A 20,304-nucleotide genomic window follows, 5' to 3' on the forward strand; every position below is an offset into this window, starting at 1 on the left:
AAACACAGAGGTTCGAGGGGTTCCAGCGACGGAGACGCAGGTTTTAAGGTGCACACGTGCATATGTGAGGGTGAGCGTGTGAGTGTGTGACCTGTTTTCTGATGGCAGGTCAGGCTGAGCTCAGTCAGGCGTGAAATCAGGCTGCAGGAGGATGCTGTCATCGCCAGAGAGAGGCAGACAGGCACAGATGCATAGGTAGAGACAAAATAAGAGCGAAAGGCATAAAGGAGGAGACACCCTGTCTCAAATAGTTGAATATATTAAGTGGTGCGTTATTTTTCATCGAACAGCATATCCCGAAGTGTTTTATTCCTCTTACACCACGACGGTTTGGCCATTAACTCACTGTGCTTTTTTTATCCATTTTTAGCTACATTTCATTTTCTGGAACATCCACGAGCGTCTATGGAGCGTCACGTTGGTTATAGCAGCTAGCTGTAAACAGTCATTCCCTCACCAGCATCTTCTTCTTTTTTTTTTTTCCTTGACGGAAATATGACAAAAAATAACCCCACAGCTGGTCATGTGACATATCATGAGAAACCGTAAAGCGCAAACTGCAAACTCTTCTATATTAGAGAGTGACAGAACGCCTCCTGAGCATTACAAAGCGCCGACACTGGAGGCTCCTTCAATAAAAAAAATTTTTTATGTCCGAATTTTCAGTAGGCGGGAAATTCCCGGATGGCGTACTGCGTACTGAGTCAAGAATTCCCATAATGCCACGGGACTGGTGAGAACGAGCTCGGAAAAAAAAAATGGCGGAAGACAGTGCGTCGGCTCTTTTTAAGGACGAAACCTTGGTTAAACAGGACTTGTTTTAACAACACGCGAATAAATTGTTAACTCGTTGAAGGTGTAAATCAGGAGACAGCTGTCACAGCGTTCCAAACCTGTTTTGTGATCTCCGTCATGCCTTAGCCGGCCAAGCTAACGGCAGCCAAGTTACCTCAGCCTGTTAACCCCGCCCACTTTACATTACTAATTCAGTTCACTTTCCTGATGTGCATTTGGCCGTTCGTGCGGTTGTTAATCTGGTGGTCCCTTTAAGATCTTTAAGTCTTTATGATGACGTCGAAGGTCACATGACAATGCCAACACGGCGGATGTACACACATACCGATTAGTACGTACTGTTAAAAAAAAAAAAAAGGGCCGTGCAGTAGGTACAGCATCGAACGCACTACGTACCGTCACTGTACGCGATTCAGGACGCAGCCTAAATGTACTTCACCTCCTATATATTTGAGGAAGGATCATGCTAAATAAAAGCCTCGAGAGCTACGTCAGTACAATTTTTCATTTAGTTGCATTACTCTTTTACCGCATTACATTTGTTTCTATTGCTCAGCGTTAACACATTACACAGGAGTGTACACTTAAAATGATCTAGAACAGTACGCGTGTCATTTCCTGCACGTGAACAAACACCGGATCTTAATAAAAGCGTCTTATTTCTTTAGTGGTTTATAAAAACGAAACTTCTTCCCAAGTCTAATACTTAATATTCGATATTCAGTGTGGAACAAAAATAAAATAAACCGTAAAAATCACGCCATACTGACAGAACGACACATTTAGTGACGTTACGGAGGGTTACTGTGTTGTTTGTAATTATTATGCTATTATTTTGCTAGTCTATACCTAGTTGTATAATTTTTTGGGGATCTGTATTACAGATACAGTATACAGTTGCTATTATTAGCGACAGACTCTACGTCCGGCCCAGCGCGAACCGGTTCGGTCCAGTTACATTGCAGTTAGCAAAATGCGAAACCTTTTTATTTTTCTTTTCAATTAAGACCACGTGAAATCTCTTATCATTCGGATGTTTGCGTTTATCATTTGTTTGAAATATGGTCATTCGAGTAGACAAATCATCAACCCTACTGAAAATTATTAGCCAGAAAACCAGTGTGTTCACACGGTGTAAATCAGATCCGTTTATATTATAATATCAGCTTGTAATAATGAATCATTCATGTGTGGCTCGGTATAAGGACCAAAAAAAAAAAAATCCACCATCGAAATGAAAGACTCCGGATTAAAGAATTAAAACCCCAGAGAAGGGAAGGAGAATCGCGTCCCCTTTTCCCATTGTTCATCCCTCCCTGCTGATAAAAATCCACACCTCATTTCAGCGCGCTCGTTTTATTTGTTAGATTAAATCTGAAGCAGGAGCCGGACAGATACGGCTTTTGTTTCCGAGGTGAGCGTCAGCGCGGCCCCGTGCTTTCAGGGGGCCGTTTCTGCCCCGAGCTAATTCCGTCGGCGTGTTCTTCGGCCCGTGACGCACGGGAAATCAGCCGAGCCTGAAATCAGTCCATCATTTCATTCCTCATTATGTTCTTCATGCGTCGTTACGCCTCATCAAAACTAGCAGACTCATCTTTTTTTTTTTTTTTTTTTTTTTTTACACCTGCCCTTTCTAAAGGGGGAGGGGGAGGGAAGCTGACCGGAGGAGCGTTTCCTTTTGAAAAGAAGACCGAGAGCCACGGCCTTTTTGTGGACAGGGAAAAATCCTCGTTCCTGAAGAGAATGAGAAGCGGAAAGAGCGTGCGCGGCACAGAAGGGAAAGACAAGTCGAGTCTTCTGCTAAACACTATCGGCATCCTCGTTTCCACACGACGACGAGCCTCTCGGGAATCTTTATGTTGCTTGTGTGCGGTTAACACACACTGACAGGGTAAGAAATCATCCTGTAGGCAAAATGCTGCCTTTAGCTAGAAACTCGGCTTGATGGCTGCAGTGCGTTCACACATGCAGCAAAGAAAAATGCGCTATGGAGGACAGTAGCTCGTCGATCTCTTTCCTCATTGCCGGATTTACGCTTTGATTTCGGACGTAAACCGAGTGCTGTTTGTCTACGGCACGCATCGAGGTGTGACGCGTATTATTTCCGTAGAACACCCGAGTGTTGTTCCACTTACACCACAGCGATTTGCCAAGCATGTTTCATTCATTAATGAAAGACACGTCACATTTATGAACAATTTGCAGTTAGGTTTAATGTCGTGGAACGTCCGAGAGACAAGTCCGTCATTCCGTTATTCTCATTCTTCTTCTTCTCTCGCGTCCTCTCGCTTGTCGTGTCACCAAGAAAGCAGAAAGCGTTCAATCTGCCGTCCTTTACAAAGCACCGACGACGGTTACAAAGCGCCGACACGCGAGACTCCTTCCATGAACGTTCACTAAACGTCCCCTAACACACCAACCGACCACAGCGACAGTCCGTACAACACAACGCATTCATCGTCGCGCTTCGATCACGTGGAGCGTCCGCCATACCAGTCTCTGCGTATAAGCCGTCAGTGTAGAAATAATAACGTATTAGAACGTTCATGTTACAACAGCCGGAAGTACAGTCCTAGCCGTGCTTTTGTAGAAAAGCAGTGCACGCTTTCTGTACAGTCGGGCTTGAAACGTCAACGTTTGTGCCCAAAGTATCGGACGTAACTTTTCGAGAAACAAATAAAGATATAAAACGAGAGAGAGAGAGAGAGAGAGGAGAAAAACATTCTGAAACTGAAAACTGTGAACTCATTGGAAAGCATTTAACATGCCATGGTCTTTAAATAAACAAGCGTGGTTTTCATTTACTCTCCGCACAGATCTCACGTGTGGGCGGGGCTTAACAACGATTTACTCTCATTGGCTAGTGAGATTTTAACGCATCGGGGTTTAATTCGTGTTGATTAAACACAGTCTATGCAAAAGTGTATGTATGTGTCCCTGATTTATTGAACTTGACAACCCCTGCAAAAAAAAAAAAAAGTTTTACTACCAGTTCTACCGAGATCTTATCCTTTCTTTCTTTTTTTTGTATGTTTGTCTTAATGAATTTGCAGTATAGATCATTTCCGCCCCGAAGCACAAAATACAGGTCAGTGTGAGCGCAAATAAATTCATTTTACACCCGCAGTGTGAATCACTACAGAGAGGAACGGAGACTGTTTGTGCAAATTAATACAACAAAAGAGCAGGTATTAATCCTGCAGCAGACAATTTCCCCATGTAAAGACTAAACAAGAACATTTTTTTATTTTTTTAAAAAATAAAAAATCTTGGACATCTTATGTGAAGTTGGTTTCTTATCAGATGTTTGCTCTCTGGTGCATTTAAACAGCTTACACTAAATTTACTTTACATTTATTCAGTTCCCCTGCTGTAATCATACCTCACGGTGAAAGCTTTTCTACCGTAGAGAAGGCAGGACAGTGCAGACGTGTCCAAGAGACGTACCGTTTCTTGGTATAAGCGGTCAGTTTAATGCCCCGGGACCAGCGAAGGGCTCGTGATTTTTTCAATAGACATACAAAAATCCCACTTTACTATCATTTGCTGAGAAGCGTTGCGATCGTGAAGCGTTCGTATCTATCCGGGGTGGAAAAAAAGCGGAGAGGAGAAACGCCGAAGAGGAGAAACAGACCCAAGACGCCGGTACGAACTAAGGAGTGAACGCTAATGAATCGGATCCAGTCTGTGTGTCTGCTTTCTCGCTTCCACTTGTTGGTGGAAGGAATCGCATCACCGTCTCGCCCGTCAATCACAGCCCCGCTAGCCAATCGTGGGGCGAGACACGTGTGAGAGCACGTGTGTGTGGAAGAGGGCAGATCGCTCTTTCCTCAGAGTGCGTCACGCTGCCCTGTGTTTGAAAAGCTGCCGTTCACACGAGACGTCACATCTCGGCGCGGGACGAAGCACGATGTACACCTTAAAACTGGGAAGCGCAATAGACACTGTGGGTGAGAGTTAGTGAGAGTGTGGGCGGGAGTTAGAAGAGCACATTTGGAAGAAAAAGACACAAAAAAAAATCAAATATAACGGAAAACGTTCATACGTGACATACTGGGGAGCTAGTATCTAGAGTATGAAGTAAGGCTAATTTGCTAAGCTATGACAAGAGTGGCCTGTTAGCTCATCCAAAATAATGATGCATACGTGTGTGTGTGTGTGTGTGTGTGTCGGAGGGTATAGGAGGCACTAGGACAGTCCAGATATGACATTTGAAACACAACAGTTCAATGTGAGAGACGGGACAGCGCAAACGTAACACTAAAGGTCATGCAAAAAAGACATTGTAGCAAGCAAGCTATAACCATTCTAACCTGCAGGGGGGGGTAAAGGTACAGATCGTTTACTAGCTTATCGTTTATGCATAATCGTACAGCAAGACATGATAATGCACATTCCAGTCCCGACTGTATTACGATAAATATAAATATATCGCACGGTCCAGTTGTTCGCCTCGCACCTCCCTAGTTAGGGGTTCAGATCCCGCCCCCGCCCTGTCTGCATGTTCTCCCTGTGCTTCAGGGGTTCCCTCTGGGTTCTTCAGTTTCCTCCCTCAATCCGGAGCGTGTGAATGTGTGTGCGTTGCGTTGGCGCCCCGTCCAGGGTGTCCCCTGCATCGTACCCCGAGCTCCCCCGCAAAAACCCTGTGTAAGGTAAGCGGTACAGAACATGGATGGATGGATGGATGGATCTATATCTTGTCTACGGTGTTTTATTTCACACACGTGTCTCACTTCTATTATCCGGGGAGTTTCCGGATTTTTGAGAACTCTTTATTGATATCGAGAACAATTAACACGTATAACAGCCTCACTGAGATTTCGTTCCCTCCCCCCGGTTTGCAGATGACCTCATTTACACAGTTCATCCGCAGCAGCCATTCAGCCCACTCGACTGTAAATCCTAGACTATCCGGAAATCACTGTAAAATAACCGTCACTGCGCCTGAAGGCAGCCTGGCCTTATTTGTGATATTTATCCTCGGGGTACGAACGGTTTTTGTTTTTGTTTTTGTTTATACCATGCATGTGACTGGATGTATTACAGAATGCCAATGAACATCATCAATATCAGACTCCAAGCTCCTCTCTCAAGCTGCCTCATTTCACTCGTTCTGTATTCTGTATTAATCTCTCTTTTTTTTTTTTCTTTCTGCGTACATCTTTCACATCCTATTTTCTTCTTGTCAGGTACACAAGCAAACACACACACACACACACGCTTCAGGAAGCAGCGTCCTGCCCGAGTCCGTGTTGCGATGAAAGAGAACGTGACAGCAGTGTGACAGAAAGAGCATGCTGGGTTACATGAATGGAGGAAACATGAGGAATCTCTCGCTCCACCGGATTTCAGCCCGGACACGTCGCATGTACAGGCTACACGGGCGCCTGTCGACGTTTTTTCAAATGCTGAATGTGGAGCTAGAGAATGTTTTTATCCAGGAATAGATAAGGAGGTGAAGAAGAGCAGTGTGAGGGGGGAAAAAAGCGACAGAAAGAGAAAGAGCTGGAGAAAGAGCGAGAGCAGCTGGAGTGTAGTGTGTGTGTGTGTGTGTGTGTGTAAGAGGGAAAATGCACGGAGGAAAGAAGGGGGCTCGAGGCTGCAGTCTCGGCTAATTACTACTCTGAAAATCATGATTATGCCTTTCAACTCGACTTGTCAGAAAAGAAAAGAAGGGGGGAGTTTGTGTGTGTGTGTGTGTGTGTGTGTGTGTGTGTGTGTGTGTGTGTGTGTGTGTGTGTGTGTTGGAAGGGTAAGGTCTTGTCAATTCTCTCTGTTTTTGTGCGTTCGAGCCAGACCTCACCAAATTCCCAGTGCACCACATGGCACCATTTGACTTCAATGTTTCACCTCATTTAATACATTATATTCTTTTGTGAGTGTGTGTGTGTGTGTGTGTGTGTGTGTGTGTGTGTGTGTGTTGTGGAGACGGTCCCTTACACCTGAGCTTCTGCATGATTCTGAAACAAAATCACTGTATGTATAGCATAAGCTTACTTCTATTTTGCCTAACACACACACACACACACACACACACACACACACACACACATTTGTAATTCTATCTTTATGGGGTATTTCCACGTACTTGTGTGTTACTGTAGAGAGAATAATGCTTTGCCTACACCTAACCTCAGTAACTCTGAAACCTCTTTTGTAACTTTTAGTTTTGTTTTTTCTTTTGTTTTTGTTTTTAAACAAAATCTTCATGAGGACCAGAGAAGATCAAAACTATCAATTAAGCCAATCGTTATGGGCGCATTTGGGGACCTCATAAAGAAATGAAAACATGACAAACACACACATTTGTCTTACTATCCTCGTGAGGACCTTGCGTTGATATAATTATTCATGCTGTGCTTCAACGAAATCTAATATTAATCAGTCATAAAAAAACAGTTTTCCTCTTGGGGACCTGACAAAATGTCCTCAGAGCGCCAGAACTGCCAGATATTCCTATCCTTGTGGGAACATTTCCTCCCCAGCAAGATAGAAACACACACACACACACACACACACACACACTGTTAGCAGAATTCAAGATGTTCAGTGTCGTTAAGTATAAAATGAGCTCACGTGCAATTATCCTCATCTGTGTTTCTTCTTTTTCTTCTCACGATTATGGTGTTTGTTTATTCTTATTATTTTGTCCTTGTTGTACGTGTTCTGTACAGGATGTGCAAATGATCATAATCAAGCTGTTGTGGCTAACCTGAGAACCCTTGATCAGGCACTCGTATCAAAGTTGCCTCCCAACTCTAATAAGGCAACTATATATTATATAGAGAATGATATAGATTTCTATAGATTTATATATATATATATATATATATATATATATATATATATATATATATATATATATATATATAAAACTCTATATAATTCTATATAGCCATGTGTGTGTGGAGTTTGCATGATCTCCCCGTGCTGTGAGGGTTTCCTCCGGGTACTCCGGTTTCCTCCCCCAGTCCAAAGAAATGCATGGTAGGCTGATTGGCGTGTCCAAAGTGTCCGTAGTGTATGAATGGGTGTGTGAGTGTGTATGTGATTGTGCCCTGCGATGGATTGGCACCCTGTCCAGGGTGTACCCCGCCTTGTGCCCGATGCTCCCTGGGATACACTCCAGGCTCCCTGCGACCCTGAAGAAGGACTAAGCGGTAGAAGATGGATGGATGGATATATATATATTTTTTCTACACATTGAATAGAGCTATATATTATATATAGATATATAGATATATAATAGAGAATTGTATAGCGTTTTATATATATATATATATAGAGAGAGAGAGAGAGAGAGAGAATTATATAGAGTTTTATATATATATATATATTTCTATTTTCTACACATTGAATATATATATATATATATATATATATATATATATATATATATATATATATATATATATATAAAACTGTATTCACTGTGTAGATATACATTGAGAGTTGAGCAATTAGATTTTTTTAATAATAAAATCCTAAACTTGGACGTGAAGATTTGCATTAGTGCCAGACTTTAAACCGCTGCACGTCGTAGTTTTCGGAACTATATAAAATGTCGGAATTTAACCGTGTGAAGGGTTTTCGCAGGCCGCTACACAAATGTATCCGTCTCTCGAAGTCTGGCAACCAAAATGCCTCGCGGTGCAACGATGTCAACAGACCACACATTCAGTGTCGTGTTGGTTGAACATAGAGATGATCTCGGAGTTTCAGAGATGCCTTTTCTGGACGTTTCAGTAATATTTTATTCGAATGAACGCCTGTGAGTAAGAATTGTATCCACAATCCCAAGTACAAGAAACGAAGTGGAAGTGTAAAATGTTTAGAGGTTTTTTTTGGGTTTTTTTTTGGCGATTGGCCACATTAACTCTGCTTGTGCGCAGTGAGTTATGCAGTCTGTTTCACTATATAGGTTTTAGTTTCTAGTCATAATGTGTGTGTTCACGCTTGTGTATCTGTGGGATTGTGTGCACCCGTGTGTGTGGGTGTGTGTGTGGGTGTGTGTGACTACAGTGATTGATCTGTGTGGTGGAGAGGTATGTAAGCCATGTGAAGTGCTTCTGGATCGGAGACTCAGTCGAGCGGAAAATGAAAAACCTCTGCATCCCGACTCCATTAAAAAATCCTGGTGCACACACACACACACACACACACACACGGATATATACACTAAAATCCTTTATACCCAGTGTCTATTACTCTTCAGCGAGTAAGTAGTGTGTGTGTGTGTGTCTTAATGCATGGCCAAGTGTACATTCACTAATGAAGAGTGAATGATCGGCCTCTAATAAGGTCCAGGCTCATTTGCCGGAAAATGGATTTATTTATACTCCTTGTAGTCGTAGGTGAAATCATCCTAACATCATCCTGTCGCCTTATCGAGCCTTCAGAGATCGGTGATTCCCTACAGGGAGATTGTGGATGACTTTTGAGGACTATTCAGCCAGGAATCGTCCATCCATCCATCTATCCATTTTCCATACCGCTTATCCTACACAGGGTCGCGGGGAGCCTGGAGCCTATCCAAGGGGACACCATATACAGGACACGCCAACCCATCGTAGGGCACAATCGCACACCTGTTTACACACTACAGACAATTTGGAAATGCCAATCAGCCTACAACACATGACTTTAGACTGGGTGAGGAAACCAGAGTACCCGGAGGAAACGCCCAAAGCATGGGGATAGCATCGAAACTCTGCCCAGAGGTAAACGCGTCAAGTAATACGCCAACCAGCGTATGTTTGGTGTCTGAAGTCATACTACCAGCTGCAAGGATAATGTACAGGTAGCTAACAAGTTAGGTTGCAGAAATTGTGCTAATCTGGCAAACCAGGTTTCCTCTCCGTCCAGTCTTGTAATAAAAGACACAATTCATCTTTAGCTCGAAAAAGTTTTTCTCTGTCGCATTGTCACAATGTCAACAGCGCACAGTTTTACACCTGAAACCCTTATAACCTATCAACTCCCAGAGTCTATAGGGGGCCGCCTGCGGTGGCCAGTCAAATTGCTATGGGAGCAAGTGACGCTCTAGGTCCACCGCCAACCCCAACAGACACAACGCTGATCTGATTGCATCTGCATTGCTGATGTTTAACTCTGAGCACAACTCTGAACCAGAACGAGCCTGTGGGCAGAAATGACTGATTGGTTAACCAGGGTGCCTTCAGTTAATGCGATTTATTTTGTGCCCCTTGAAGTTGCTGCATGTTTTGTTGTCGTTGTTTTTTCGCATTATTCTGGCATCGGCAGCATGAAATTCATCACCAACAGAGATTCCTCAGACCCGAGTTCCTTAAGCTCTTTATTAGATCACCCGCTGAGTTTCACTTTCCTGGATTTGTTTCGGATTTTGTCTCTTTGTTTTGCCGAGGCTCCAACAGCTCCGATCTCCACGTTCTCGTTGACCTCTGATTGGTTCGGTGGAGATAGAGGTCCTCTCTGATTGGTCTTCTGTTTGTTTCGGATTTGTTCACAGGTCCGGCGGCTCAGGGCAGCCCCCTGCTGGCTGCGTTACCCGTACAGACTCGGCCACTTCAGACGCCTCTGGAGCTCAAGAACTTTCTGCCCTTCAGACTCAACGGCTCCAATCCGCTCAGCCTCTTTCCCAACTTCAATACGGTGAGTCGAATATTTGACATAAAAAAAAAACGTGTATAAAATATTGCTGCCAATTTATTTTAAAATCCCTTTTGAAATTATTATGAAGGACTTATTATTAAATATTTTTTCACCCTGCGTAACCACCAGGTGTGGTGTGAATCACCTGGATATCTTTCAACAGAGTTACCAATAAATACAATAAATGTAATAAATACTGCTGTCATACATCCACCTTTCCCTTTCTTCTTCTCCTCATCTCATACACACGTCAGATCACGTGTACACCATATACAGCTACAGGGAACCTGTTCTCCAAAGCTATGGATAGCCTTCCCTCTTGTATTTTCATCTCTTCTGCCTCATTTTTTGTGCCCTTATTTCGTAGAACCTTATGGAACTCTGCAGCACTCATCATTGTCTATGAACCTGCACTGGTTTTTTAAGTGGTATTTACATCCAGTACTCCCCGCCAGTTAGTTTTTTCCTCTGAATTGTCTCTCCAAGTAACAGGCCTGTTAGCAGATATGTACTTCTGACATGGTTGAGTGGTTTCCCCTTGTTATACTACCTGTTGTCGCTGAGTCTGCAAAGGTAGCTTTATCCACATCTGTTGTCATCTAGCCAAGTAGAAGGCCTGTAGCTATGCGTTGCTACCGTAGTTGAGTGGTTTTCCCATGCGTAATTTTTGTCATTTTCAAAAATGGGGAAAATCACAGAGAACTCTCAAAATGTAATGTTTTGAATTATTATTATTATTATTATTATTATTATTATTATTATTTTTTTTTTTTTTTTTTTTTTTTTTTTTTTTTTTTTTTTTACCCACAGTCATGTTTTTTTGTTGCTGTTATCTTGGCTAGAATTTCCATCCTATGTAAAAAATAAATAAATAAATAAATAATTCACCCCAGCATACAGTAATTAGGCTTTATGGAGTATTATAGAACGTTATGGAAATGCCGCATGGAAAACAAAAAACCGCAATTGCAGGTACATCAGCCGTAGAAACTGGGAAATCGTTTGAAGTCTCAAGGGGAGCAGACTTCAAAGTCAAAGCAGTATACACTACCGGTCAGACGTTTAGACACACTCGTTCTTTATTTTTTATTTTCCCCACACATTTTATAATAATAATAAAGTCATCAAGACTCTAGAGTAACGCAAATTGAACTATGGGAATTATGTCGTGATAAAAAATTTTTTAAAAATCCAAAATAAAGCAAAATAATTTAATATTTTATCATCTTCAAAGGAGACACGCCTTTCGCGTCGAATTTCCTTTCGAGTTCGATTTCTTGAGGAATTTCCCCGAGATGCTTTTTAAACAGCATTAAAGGAGTTCGCACGTACGCTGGACACTTATCGAGTGCTATTCGGAATATTTCTCTCGTTTCTCGTTTAAAAATAGATTTTTGTTAGTTTTCTAATGAAAGAAACGAATATGTCGGCGCGATTATGTTTTCGTCTACGACACCGATTTCAAACATTTAATCACACACCTTCAGATCAAAAGCTTCTTAAGATCATGAGAAACATTTCAGTCGGGTGTCCACAAATTTTTGACCGGTAGTGTGTGCCGAACATGGACAAACAGCATCAGCATAGGGATAGATGATGGACTCTTTAGAGGAATAGCACTTATTTACCTTCAGTAAGCGCTTAGTCCTGGTCAAAGGGGATGGTGGATCCAGAGCGTATCCTGGGAGCATTGGCTGTGAAACAGGAACGTGCCCTGTGCAGACGCACATTTGCACTCTCGTTCACTCCTAGGAGCAAATCTAACACGGTCGGTATTTTTGAGTGGTGGGAAGAAACCGGAGAACCCAGAGGAAGCCCACAGAGAGACACACAGACAGTAACTCCAAGTCAGGATTGAACCAGGGCCGCACTTTTATTTTTTTTTTAAATGGATGTAATAAGTAAACTTACATTTAGGTGCTCAGTGAGTTCTCACAGCAGTTCTTTGATGTGTGTGTGTGTGTGTGTGTGTGTGTGTGTGTGTGTGTGTGTGTGTGATCACTGCACACACACAGTTTCTCAAATAATGCCGAGAGTCATGGTCCTTCTCCAGTCACACTGTGTGTGTGTGTGTGTGTGTGTGTCTTACACTGGAATGATAAATGCACCCGTCTTGGTTACAAAGTAGCTGTCAGAGACGTGCCTCTCTCCTCTGGAGTCGACTCCTCGCCTTCTCTTTCCATTTCCTCTCCTTTCTCTTGGGTCTCCTCGCTCCTCCCGTTTTCGCCTCCTCTGATTTCGAGACCTTGGAATTATACGTTTCTGTCTAACAATTCCGTGATTTTTAAGAAAGCAGGTCATAAACTCAACGTTTTTAATAACTATTGTTTATTACACTCTCAGCGCTTCGTACTGTTTCGTAAAGAATCTCTCTCTCTCTCTCTCTCTCTCTCTCTCTCACACACACACACACACACACACACACAGGGATGTCCAGTGCACACATATTTGAGTTCCTAAAACAAACAGTGGTCCAGGCGGTTTCCTGTTCCCATCGGTGGCTGCACAGCCAATGCTGGGCCGTGTGTGTGTGTGTGTGTGTGTGTGTGTATTCCCACAGCGGGTGTTACTAGGAGAAAGTGCTCGTCCCCCAGGTTTAAGATTACACTGTACGCATTTGTGCCACTTTGTGTGCTGAAAGCAAACAAGCCGAGGCCATGCCGGCGCTGGAGAAAGCCTGACACAGAAAGATGGGGAATACAGAAACACCAGGCTGAATACGTTCTTACATCACAGGCGCCATTTGTTTACACCAATCAGTAGTCGGAGTTGTTCTGGGCTTTGTTGTGTTTTTCCTGAGCTCTCTTCTACTCTGTGTCTCAGATGGACCCGGTCCAGAAGGCTGTTATTAACCACACCTTCGGGGTTCCTCAGAAGAAGAAGCAGGTGATCTCCTGCAACATCTGCCACCTTCGCTTCAACTCCACGGTCAGTACTCATGACTTGATTTGCGTGTGACAGATACACCCCTTATAGCTTCGATCGCTGGTTTCAGGAGCACGTCTTACTCCAGTGGACATTCCAGTCTTTCCCAAAGCTATTTTACTTCCATTACTACATTAGTGTATAGGAATGTTATAGTTCAGTGGAAATGATTCAAGGTGGAATAAAATGCTGTCTTAAAGCGACTCGCTCTCAGTACTCACTGACAAAGTTCCGGGTTTTTCTTTCATTTGAAAACATATTTAAACATTTCATTGAAAATGTTCTCGGGTTTTTACCTGATTAATTTCCCCTATCCTTTTATAATTTGTCTTATTTTTTATTCATGTATGTGACCCACTCTGAGATTTGCACCGACATCTACGTCGCTCTGTTTCATTTCGGTAAAAAGAATATTTCTCATGCTTTTATGACGTTGAATTGCGTGACGTTTGGTGTGAACGGACCTGTTCTTCGATTCAAAGCAAAGAAAACGGCTTACACAGAGATTACACATTTTCTGACATTTTATTTATTTATTTTTTTATGAGCCTGTCATCTCGTCTGTTTTTTTTTTAAATGTAAGGAATAACACACCGTTCAATTTTATAAACATATTCCACACCAGGACGGAGTGATACACCCCGAGAGTTACGGTCTTGTATAACAGCACAGTCCGAAGTGTGTTGTTCTGCTTGTACTACAGCCATCTCCTAACAATGACAACGTTTTACTTATTAATGAACAAGACGTCATGCTTTTAAATGGTTTATATTAGAGATGCACCGATGTATCGGCCGATAAAGGCTATTTTCCCCGCTATGGGCCATCGGCCGATAGTTTAAAAACATCCGATGATCAGGGCGGATTATATCCTGTCAATCAAAAGAGGGCGGGAAAACACATGGATTTTGTGCCGTGTGTAAAGATGATGTCTCTTGTGTGGAACGACGACAAAACTGCAGTTTGTAAACTCTAAGCACCAGTACACTGTTGAAAGATTAAAATGAAGATGAGTTGATAAAAAAGTATACATATAGCACAGAGAAATATATTTATAGAGTAGTATATTTCATATCCAGTTAATGTTAATATATAAAAGCTGATATGATATATTAGCAGTTTGATGTCAGTGATGCAGTAGAAATGCTTGTGTTTGTGGAGAGTGAATGTGAGACTAACAGGAGGATTTTTACAGTTCAGTCAATGTTAATCTGAATTAATAACATTCAATACGTTAATGATCTTACTTTAATCTTCAGAATTGAGTTCATGTGTTCATGTTAATTAGAGTAATGTGTGTTCTGTTTATGAGACCAGTTACTGTGAAACAACTTGCTGAAATGGAGAGAATGAAGTTTTTATTTGCATTTCCTTCAGAATTGTGGAATTAATTATTATTAATTTAAAAGAAGGCATAAAAGGCAGAACTATCGATATCGGTTATCGGTATCGGCCGATATGACTCTGAATAATCGGTTATCGGTATCGGCCGATATCGCTCTGAATAATCGGTTACCGGTATCGGCCGATATCGCTCTGAATAATCGGTTATCGGTATCGGCCGATATCGCTCTGAATAATCGGTTATCGTATCGGCCGATATCGCTCTGAATAATCGGTTATCGTATCGGCCGATATCGCTCTGAATAATCGGTTATCGTATCGGCCGATATCGCTCTGAATAATCGGTTATCGTATCGGCCGATATCGCTCTGAATAATCGGTTATCGTATCGGCCGATATCGCTGTGAATAATCGGTTATCGTATCGGCCGATATCGCTCTGAATAATCGGTTATCGTATCGGCCGATATCGCTCTGAATAATCGGTTATCGTATCGGCCGATATCGCTCTGAATAATCGGTTATCGGTATCGGCCGATATCGCTCTGAATAATCGGTTATCGTATCGGCCGATATCGCTCTGAATAATCGGTTATCGTATCGGCCGATATCGCTCTGAATAATCGGTTATCGTATCGGCCGATATCGCTGTGAATAATCGGTTATCGTATCGGCCGATATCGCTCTGAATAATCGGTTATCGTATCGGCCGATATCGCTGTGAATAATCGGTGATCGTATCGGCCGATATCGCTCTGAATAATCGGTTATCGTATCGGCCGATATCGCTCTGAATAATCGGTGATCGTATCGGCCGATATCGCTCTGAATAATCGGTTATCGGTATCGGCCGATATCGCTCTGAATAATCGGTTACCGGTATCGGCCGATATCGCTCTGAATAATCGGTTATCGGTATCGGCCGATATGACTCTGAATAATCGGTTATCGGTATCGGCCGATATCGCTCTGAATAATCGGTTACCGGTATCGGCCGATATCGCTCTGAATAATCGGTTATCGTATCGGCCGATATCGCTCTGAATAATCGGTTATCGTATCGGCCGATATCGCTCTGAATAATCGGTTATCGTATCGGCCGATATCGCTCTGAATAATCGGTTATCGTATCGGCCGATATCGCTCTGAATAATCGGTTATCGTATCGGCCGATATCGCTCTGAATAATCGGTTATCGTATCGGCCGATATCGCTCTGAATAATCGGTTATCGTATCGGCCGATATCGCTCTGAATAATCGGTTATCGTATCGGCCGATATCGCTCTGAATAATCGGTTATCGTATCGGCCGATATCGCTCTGAATAATCGGTTATCGGTATCGGCCGATATCGCTCTGAATAATCGGTTATCGTATCGGCCGATATCGCTCTGAATAATCGGTTATCGTATCGGCCGATATCGCTCTGAATAATCGGTTATCGTATCGGCCGATATCGCTGTGAATAATCGGTTATCGTATCGGCCGATATCGCTCTGAATAATCGGTTATCGTATCGGCCGATATCGCTGTGAATAATCGGTGATCGTATCGGCCGATATCGCTCTGAATAATCGGTTATCGTATCGGCCGATATCGCTCTGAATAATCGGTGATCGTATCGGCCGATATCGCTCTGAATAATCGGTTATCGGTATCGGCCGATATCGCTCTGAATAATCGGTTACCGGTATCGGCCGATATCGCTCTGAATAATCGGTTATCGGTATCGGCCGATATGACTCTGAATAATCGGTTATCGGTATCGGCCGATATCGCTCTGAATAATCGGTTACCGGTATCGGCCGATATCGCTCTGAATAATCGGTTATCGGTATCGGCCGATATCGCTCTGAATAATCGGTTATCGTATCGGCCGATATCGCTCTGAATAATCGGTTATCGTATCGGCCGATATCGCTCTGAATAATCGGTTATCGTATCGGCCGATATCGCTCTGAATAATCGGTTATCGTATCGGCCGATATCGCTCTGAATAATCGGTTATCGTATCGGCCGATATCGCTCTGAATAATCGGTTATCGTATCGGCCGATATCGCTCTGAATAATCGGTTATCGTATCGGCCGATATCGCTCTGAATAATCGGTTATCGTATCGGCCGATATCGCTCTGAATAATCGGTTATCGGTATCGGCCGATATCGCTCTGAATAATCGGTTATCGTATCGGCCGATATCGCTCTGAATAATCGGTTATCTGTATCGGCTGAGAAATTTAGTATCGGTTTAGCATCTCTAGTTTATAGTTACATTTAATGTCCATGAGGGAGGCAGGTTATATTCTGTTATCACTTACATTTTAGCAACAATAAACATTCCACCATTCTGTCATTCTGTTCATCTCCTTTTCTCTCTCTATCTCTCTATATGAAAAACGTAGCTGGTCATTTTTCCGAGAACACAGAAATGATAAACACCGCAGTCCTGAAGACTTTCACATGCTTTGTCATTTTATAAAGCACTGTGACTGCTGCAAAGCATACAGTCCATAAATGTTAAATAAATGTCTCCTCAAAAAAAAAAAACATCAGATCAACAGTTATAGATTGTATTTGTTAAACAACACGTTTTTTTGTTTGTTTTTTATCGGTCTGTTACTAGTCTTAGATTAGGATGTGCTTTGGTTAGAAAACGTAGCTTGGAGAAACAGATATTTACACTTTGCACTACTTTACATTTTTATGTGAAAATACTAGGACATTTGACATGTTTGTTTTTGTGGTTTGTTTGGATTTTTTTTTTCCTAAAGAGACTAAAAGATTGAATAGGCATACCACAAAGTGTCAAATGTAATACTTTCCAAGTGGTTTTAATGGCAGTGCAGATTAGAAAGAGATCCCAAGCTGCAGGCCAACAGTGTAAATGTCAGCAGTGTGGAAACATTTCACGCCTTCTACAAGAGAGACGATTTGTAATCGCCATTCGTGCCATGTATCAAGAGGATGTACGGGACCATGCCATGAGACTTCACTTCACTTCTCCAGCAGAACAACAAAAGAAAAAAGGAAATTCCCCAAGTATGCTGACGCCATCTGTAGCCACAACTTTGGGAGAAAAACAAAGTGAAATAATTCACCAAAAATATAATGGCATTCAGTGAATTGGATGACTGAACGTTCTCTGTTGGAGAGAACATATTGAGACTCTTGAGTGCTGTTTTTCAGATGCAACCCCAATTCCAAAAATGTTGGGACGCTGTGTAAAATGTAAATAGGAACAGAGTGCAGTGATTTGCAAATCTCATAAACCCGTATGTTATTCACAATAGAACATAGAAGACATATCAAATGTTCAAACTGAGGAAGTGTACCATTTTAAGAAAAAAATAAGTTCGTTTTGAATTCGATGGCCATAACAGGTCTCGATAAAGTTGGGACGCGGCAACAAAAGGCTGGAAAAGTAAGTGTTGCTAAAAAGAAACAGCTGGAGGTTAGTTAGTAACAGGTTAGTAACATGATTGGGTATAAAAAGAGCATCTTAGAGAGGTGGAGTCTTTCAGAAGTAAAGATGGGTAGAGGTTCACCAATCTGCGAAAAACTGCAGCTGCAATTTGTGGAACAATTTCAGAATAATGTTCCTCAACGTAACAATGTGAAGACTCTGAATATCTCATCATCTGCTGTACATGATATCCTTAAAAGATTCCGAGAATCTGAAGAAATCTCTGTGCGCAAGGGACAAGGGTGAAAATCAATATCGCATACCTGTGATCTTCGGGCCCTCAGGCGGCACTGCGTTTAAAAACGGGCATGATTCTGTAATGGAAATCACTGCATGGGTTCAGAAACACCTCCAGAACTCATTGTCTGTGAACACAGTTCACCGTGCCATCCACAAATGCTGGTTAAAGCTCTATCATGCAAAGAAGAAGCCATATGTGAACATCATCCAGAAATGCTGCCATCTTCTCTGGGTCAACGCTCATTTAAAATGGAAAACTGTTCTGTGGTCAGACGAATCGAAATGTGCAATTCTTTTTGGAAACCATGGACACCACATCCTCTAAACTAAAGAGGACTAAAGAGGAGAGGGACCGTCTGGCTGTTTATCAGCACTCAGTTCAAAAACTTGCATCTCTGATGGCATGGGGGTGCATTAGTGCCTATGGAATGGACAGCTTGCACATCTGGAAAGGCTCCATCAATGCTGAAAGGTATATACAGGTTTTAGAGTAACACGTGCTTCCATCCAGATTCCATCCCATCTTAACTTCTGAGAGACTCCGCCTCTCTAAGATACTCTTTTTATACCCAGTCATCTTACTGACCTGCTGCCAATTAACCTAATTAGTTACAAAATGTTCCTCCAGCTCTTTCTTTTTAGCAACACTTACTTTTCCAGCCTTTTCTTTCCCCCATCACAACTTTTTTCAGACCTGTTACAGCCATTGAATTCAAAATGACCGTATTTTTTCCTTAAACCGGTACATTTCCTCAGTATAAACATTTGATATGTTTTCTATGTTCTATTGTGAATAACATACGGGTTTATGAGATTTGCAAATCATTGCATTCTGTTTTTATTGACATTTTACACAGCGTCCCACCTTTTTTGGAATTGGGGTTGTACCTACCAGAAATGTACAACATAGATGGAACTCCATCCATCCATTTTCTGTACCGCTTATCCTACACAGGGTCACGGGGAGCCTGGAGCCTATCACAGGGAACTCTGGGGCACAAGGCGGGGTACACCCTGGACGGGGTGCCAACCCGTCTCAAGGCACAATCACATACACACTCACACACTACGGACAATTTGGAAATGCCAGTCAGCCTACAGTGCATGTCTTTGATCTGGGAGAGGAAATCAGAGGACCTGGAGGAAACCCTCGAAGCACGGGGAGAACAAGCAAACTCCACACACACAGGGTCCAATCCAACCCTGGAGGTTGTTTTAGTTTTTGGCTAGGAATTTTCATTTCGTCATTACTAAATCCAGCTCTGGATATAATTCCGATACTCAGGATAGAAAAATCAGGGTCATAGTTTTTTTGCCCCACCCCACCCCCCCACCCACAATGTGCTCCGGGACCTTTTCTTGCTCCATTAATGTCAAATGGATGGAAACCTGTTGAGCAGAGCTTGATAGGGTTTGTGCTTTTCTGAAGCTAATCCACAGAGTGTGTTCTGCAGGGGGCTGAAAAATCATTTAAACGCTCATTAACTCCCAGCAGAGCTCTCTCACTTTCTCTCCTCTCTCCTCTCTCCTCCTCCTCTCTCTGTGCTGCTCTTTTTCTGGAATTCCTCCATTTTGTCGTGCTCTCTGCAGAGTTGATTTATAAGCTGGTGGAACATGTCGTGCAAATGATTTCAGTCTATTTCATCTCTGATTTGCATTTATATGGCAAGAGGGAATAAACTCAGACCTCTTTGTGTGTGTGTGTGTGTGTGTGTGTGTGTGTGTCCTGTTACTGTAGCATTCCCACATGCCTTTACTGGCAATGCTTTCTACTATAACAATTAATTTTAATGTTATTTTTTTAAAATCCTTTCCTTCTCTCTGCATTTTTCTTCAGATTACTGGCATTACAGGATTTCTCAGTGTTGTTAAAGAATAGTCATCATTTCATTATTTGAAAAGACA

The 20,304-nt window shown here is 42.4% G+C and overlaps 1 protein-coding gene across 1 annotated transcript in view; it reads left to right on the forward strand.

Moving 5' to 3' along the window:
* Positions 1-20,304, forward strand: part of znf385c (zinc finger protein 385C) — a 115,300-nt gene that overhangs the window by 76,192 nt on the left and 18,804 nt on the right. Inside the window, exons 3-4 of the mRNA XM_017494170.3 lie at positions 10,286-10,428; positions 13,252-13,356. Of these exons, the coding sequence (XP_017349659.1) occupies positions 10,286-10,428; positions 13,252-13,356 (248 nt within the window). The remainder of the gene's footprint in view (positions 1-10,285; positions 10,429-13,251; positions 13,357-20,304) is intronic.

Source organism: Ictalurus punctatus, chromosome 2 (assembly GCF_001660625.3).
Source record: "Ictalurus punctatus breed USDA103 chromosome 2, Coco_2.0, whole genome shotgun sequence".
Classification (NCBI taxonomy): Eukaryota; Metazoa; Chordata; class Actinopteri; order Siluriformes; family Ictaluridae; genus Ictalurus; species Ictalurus punctatus.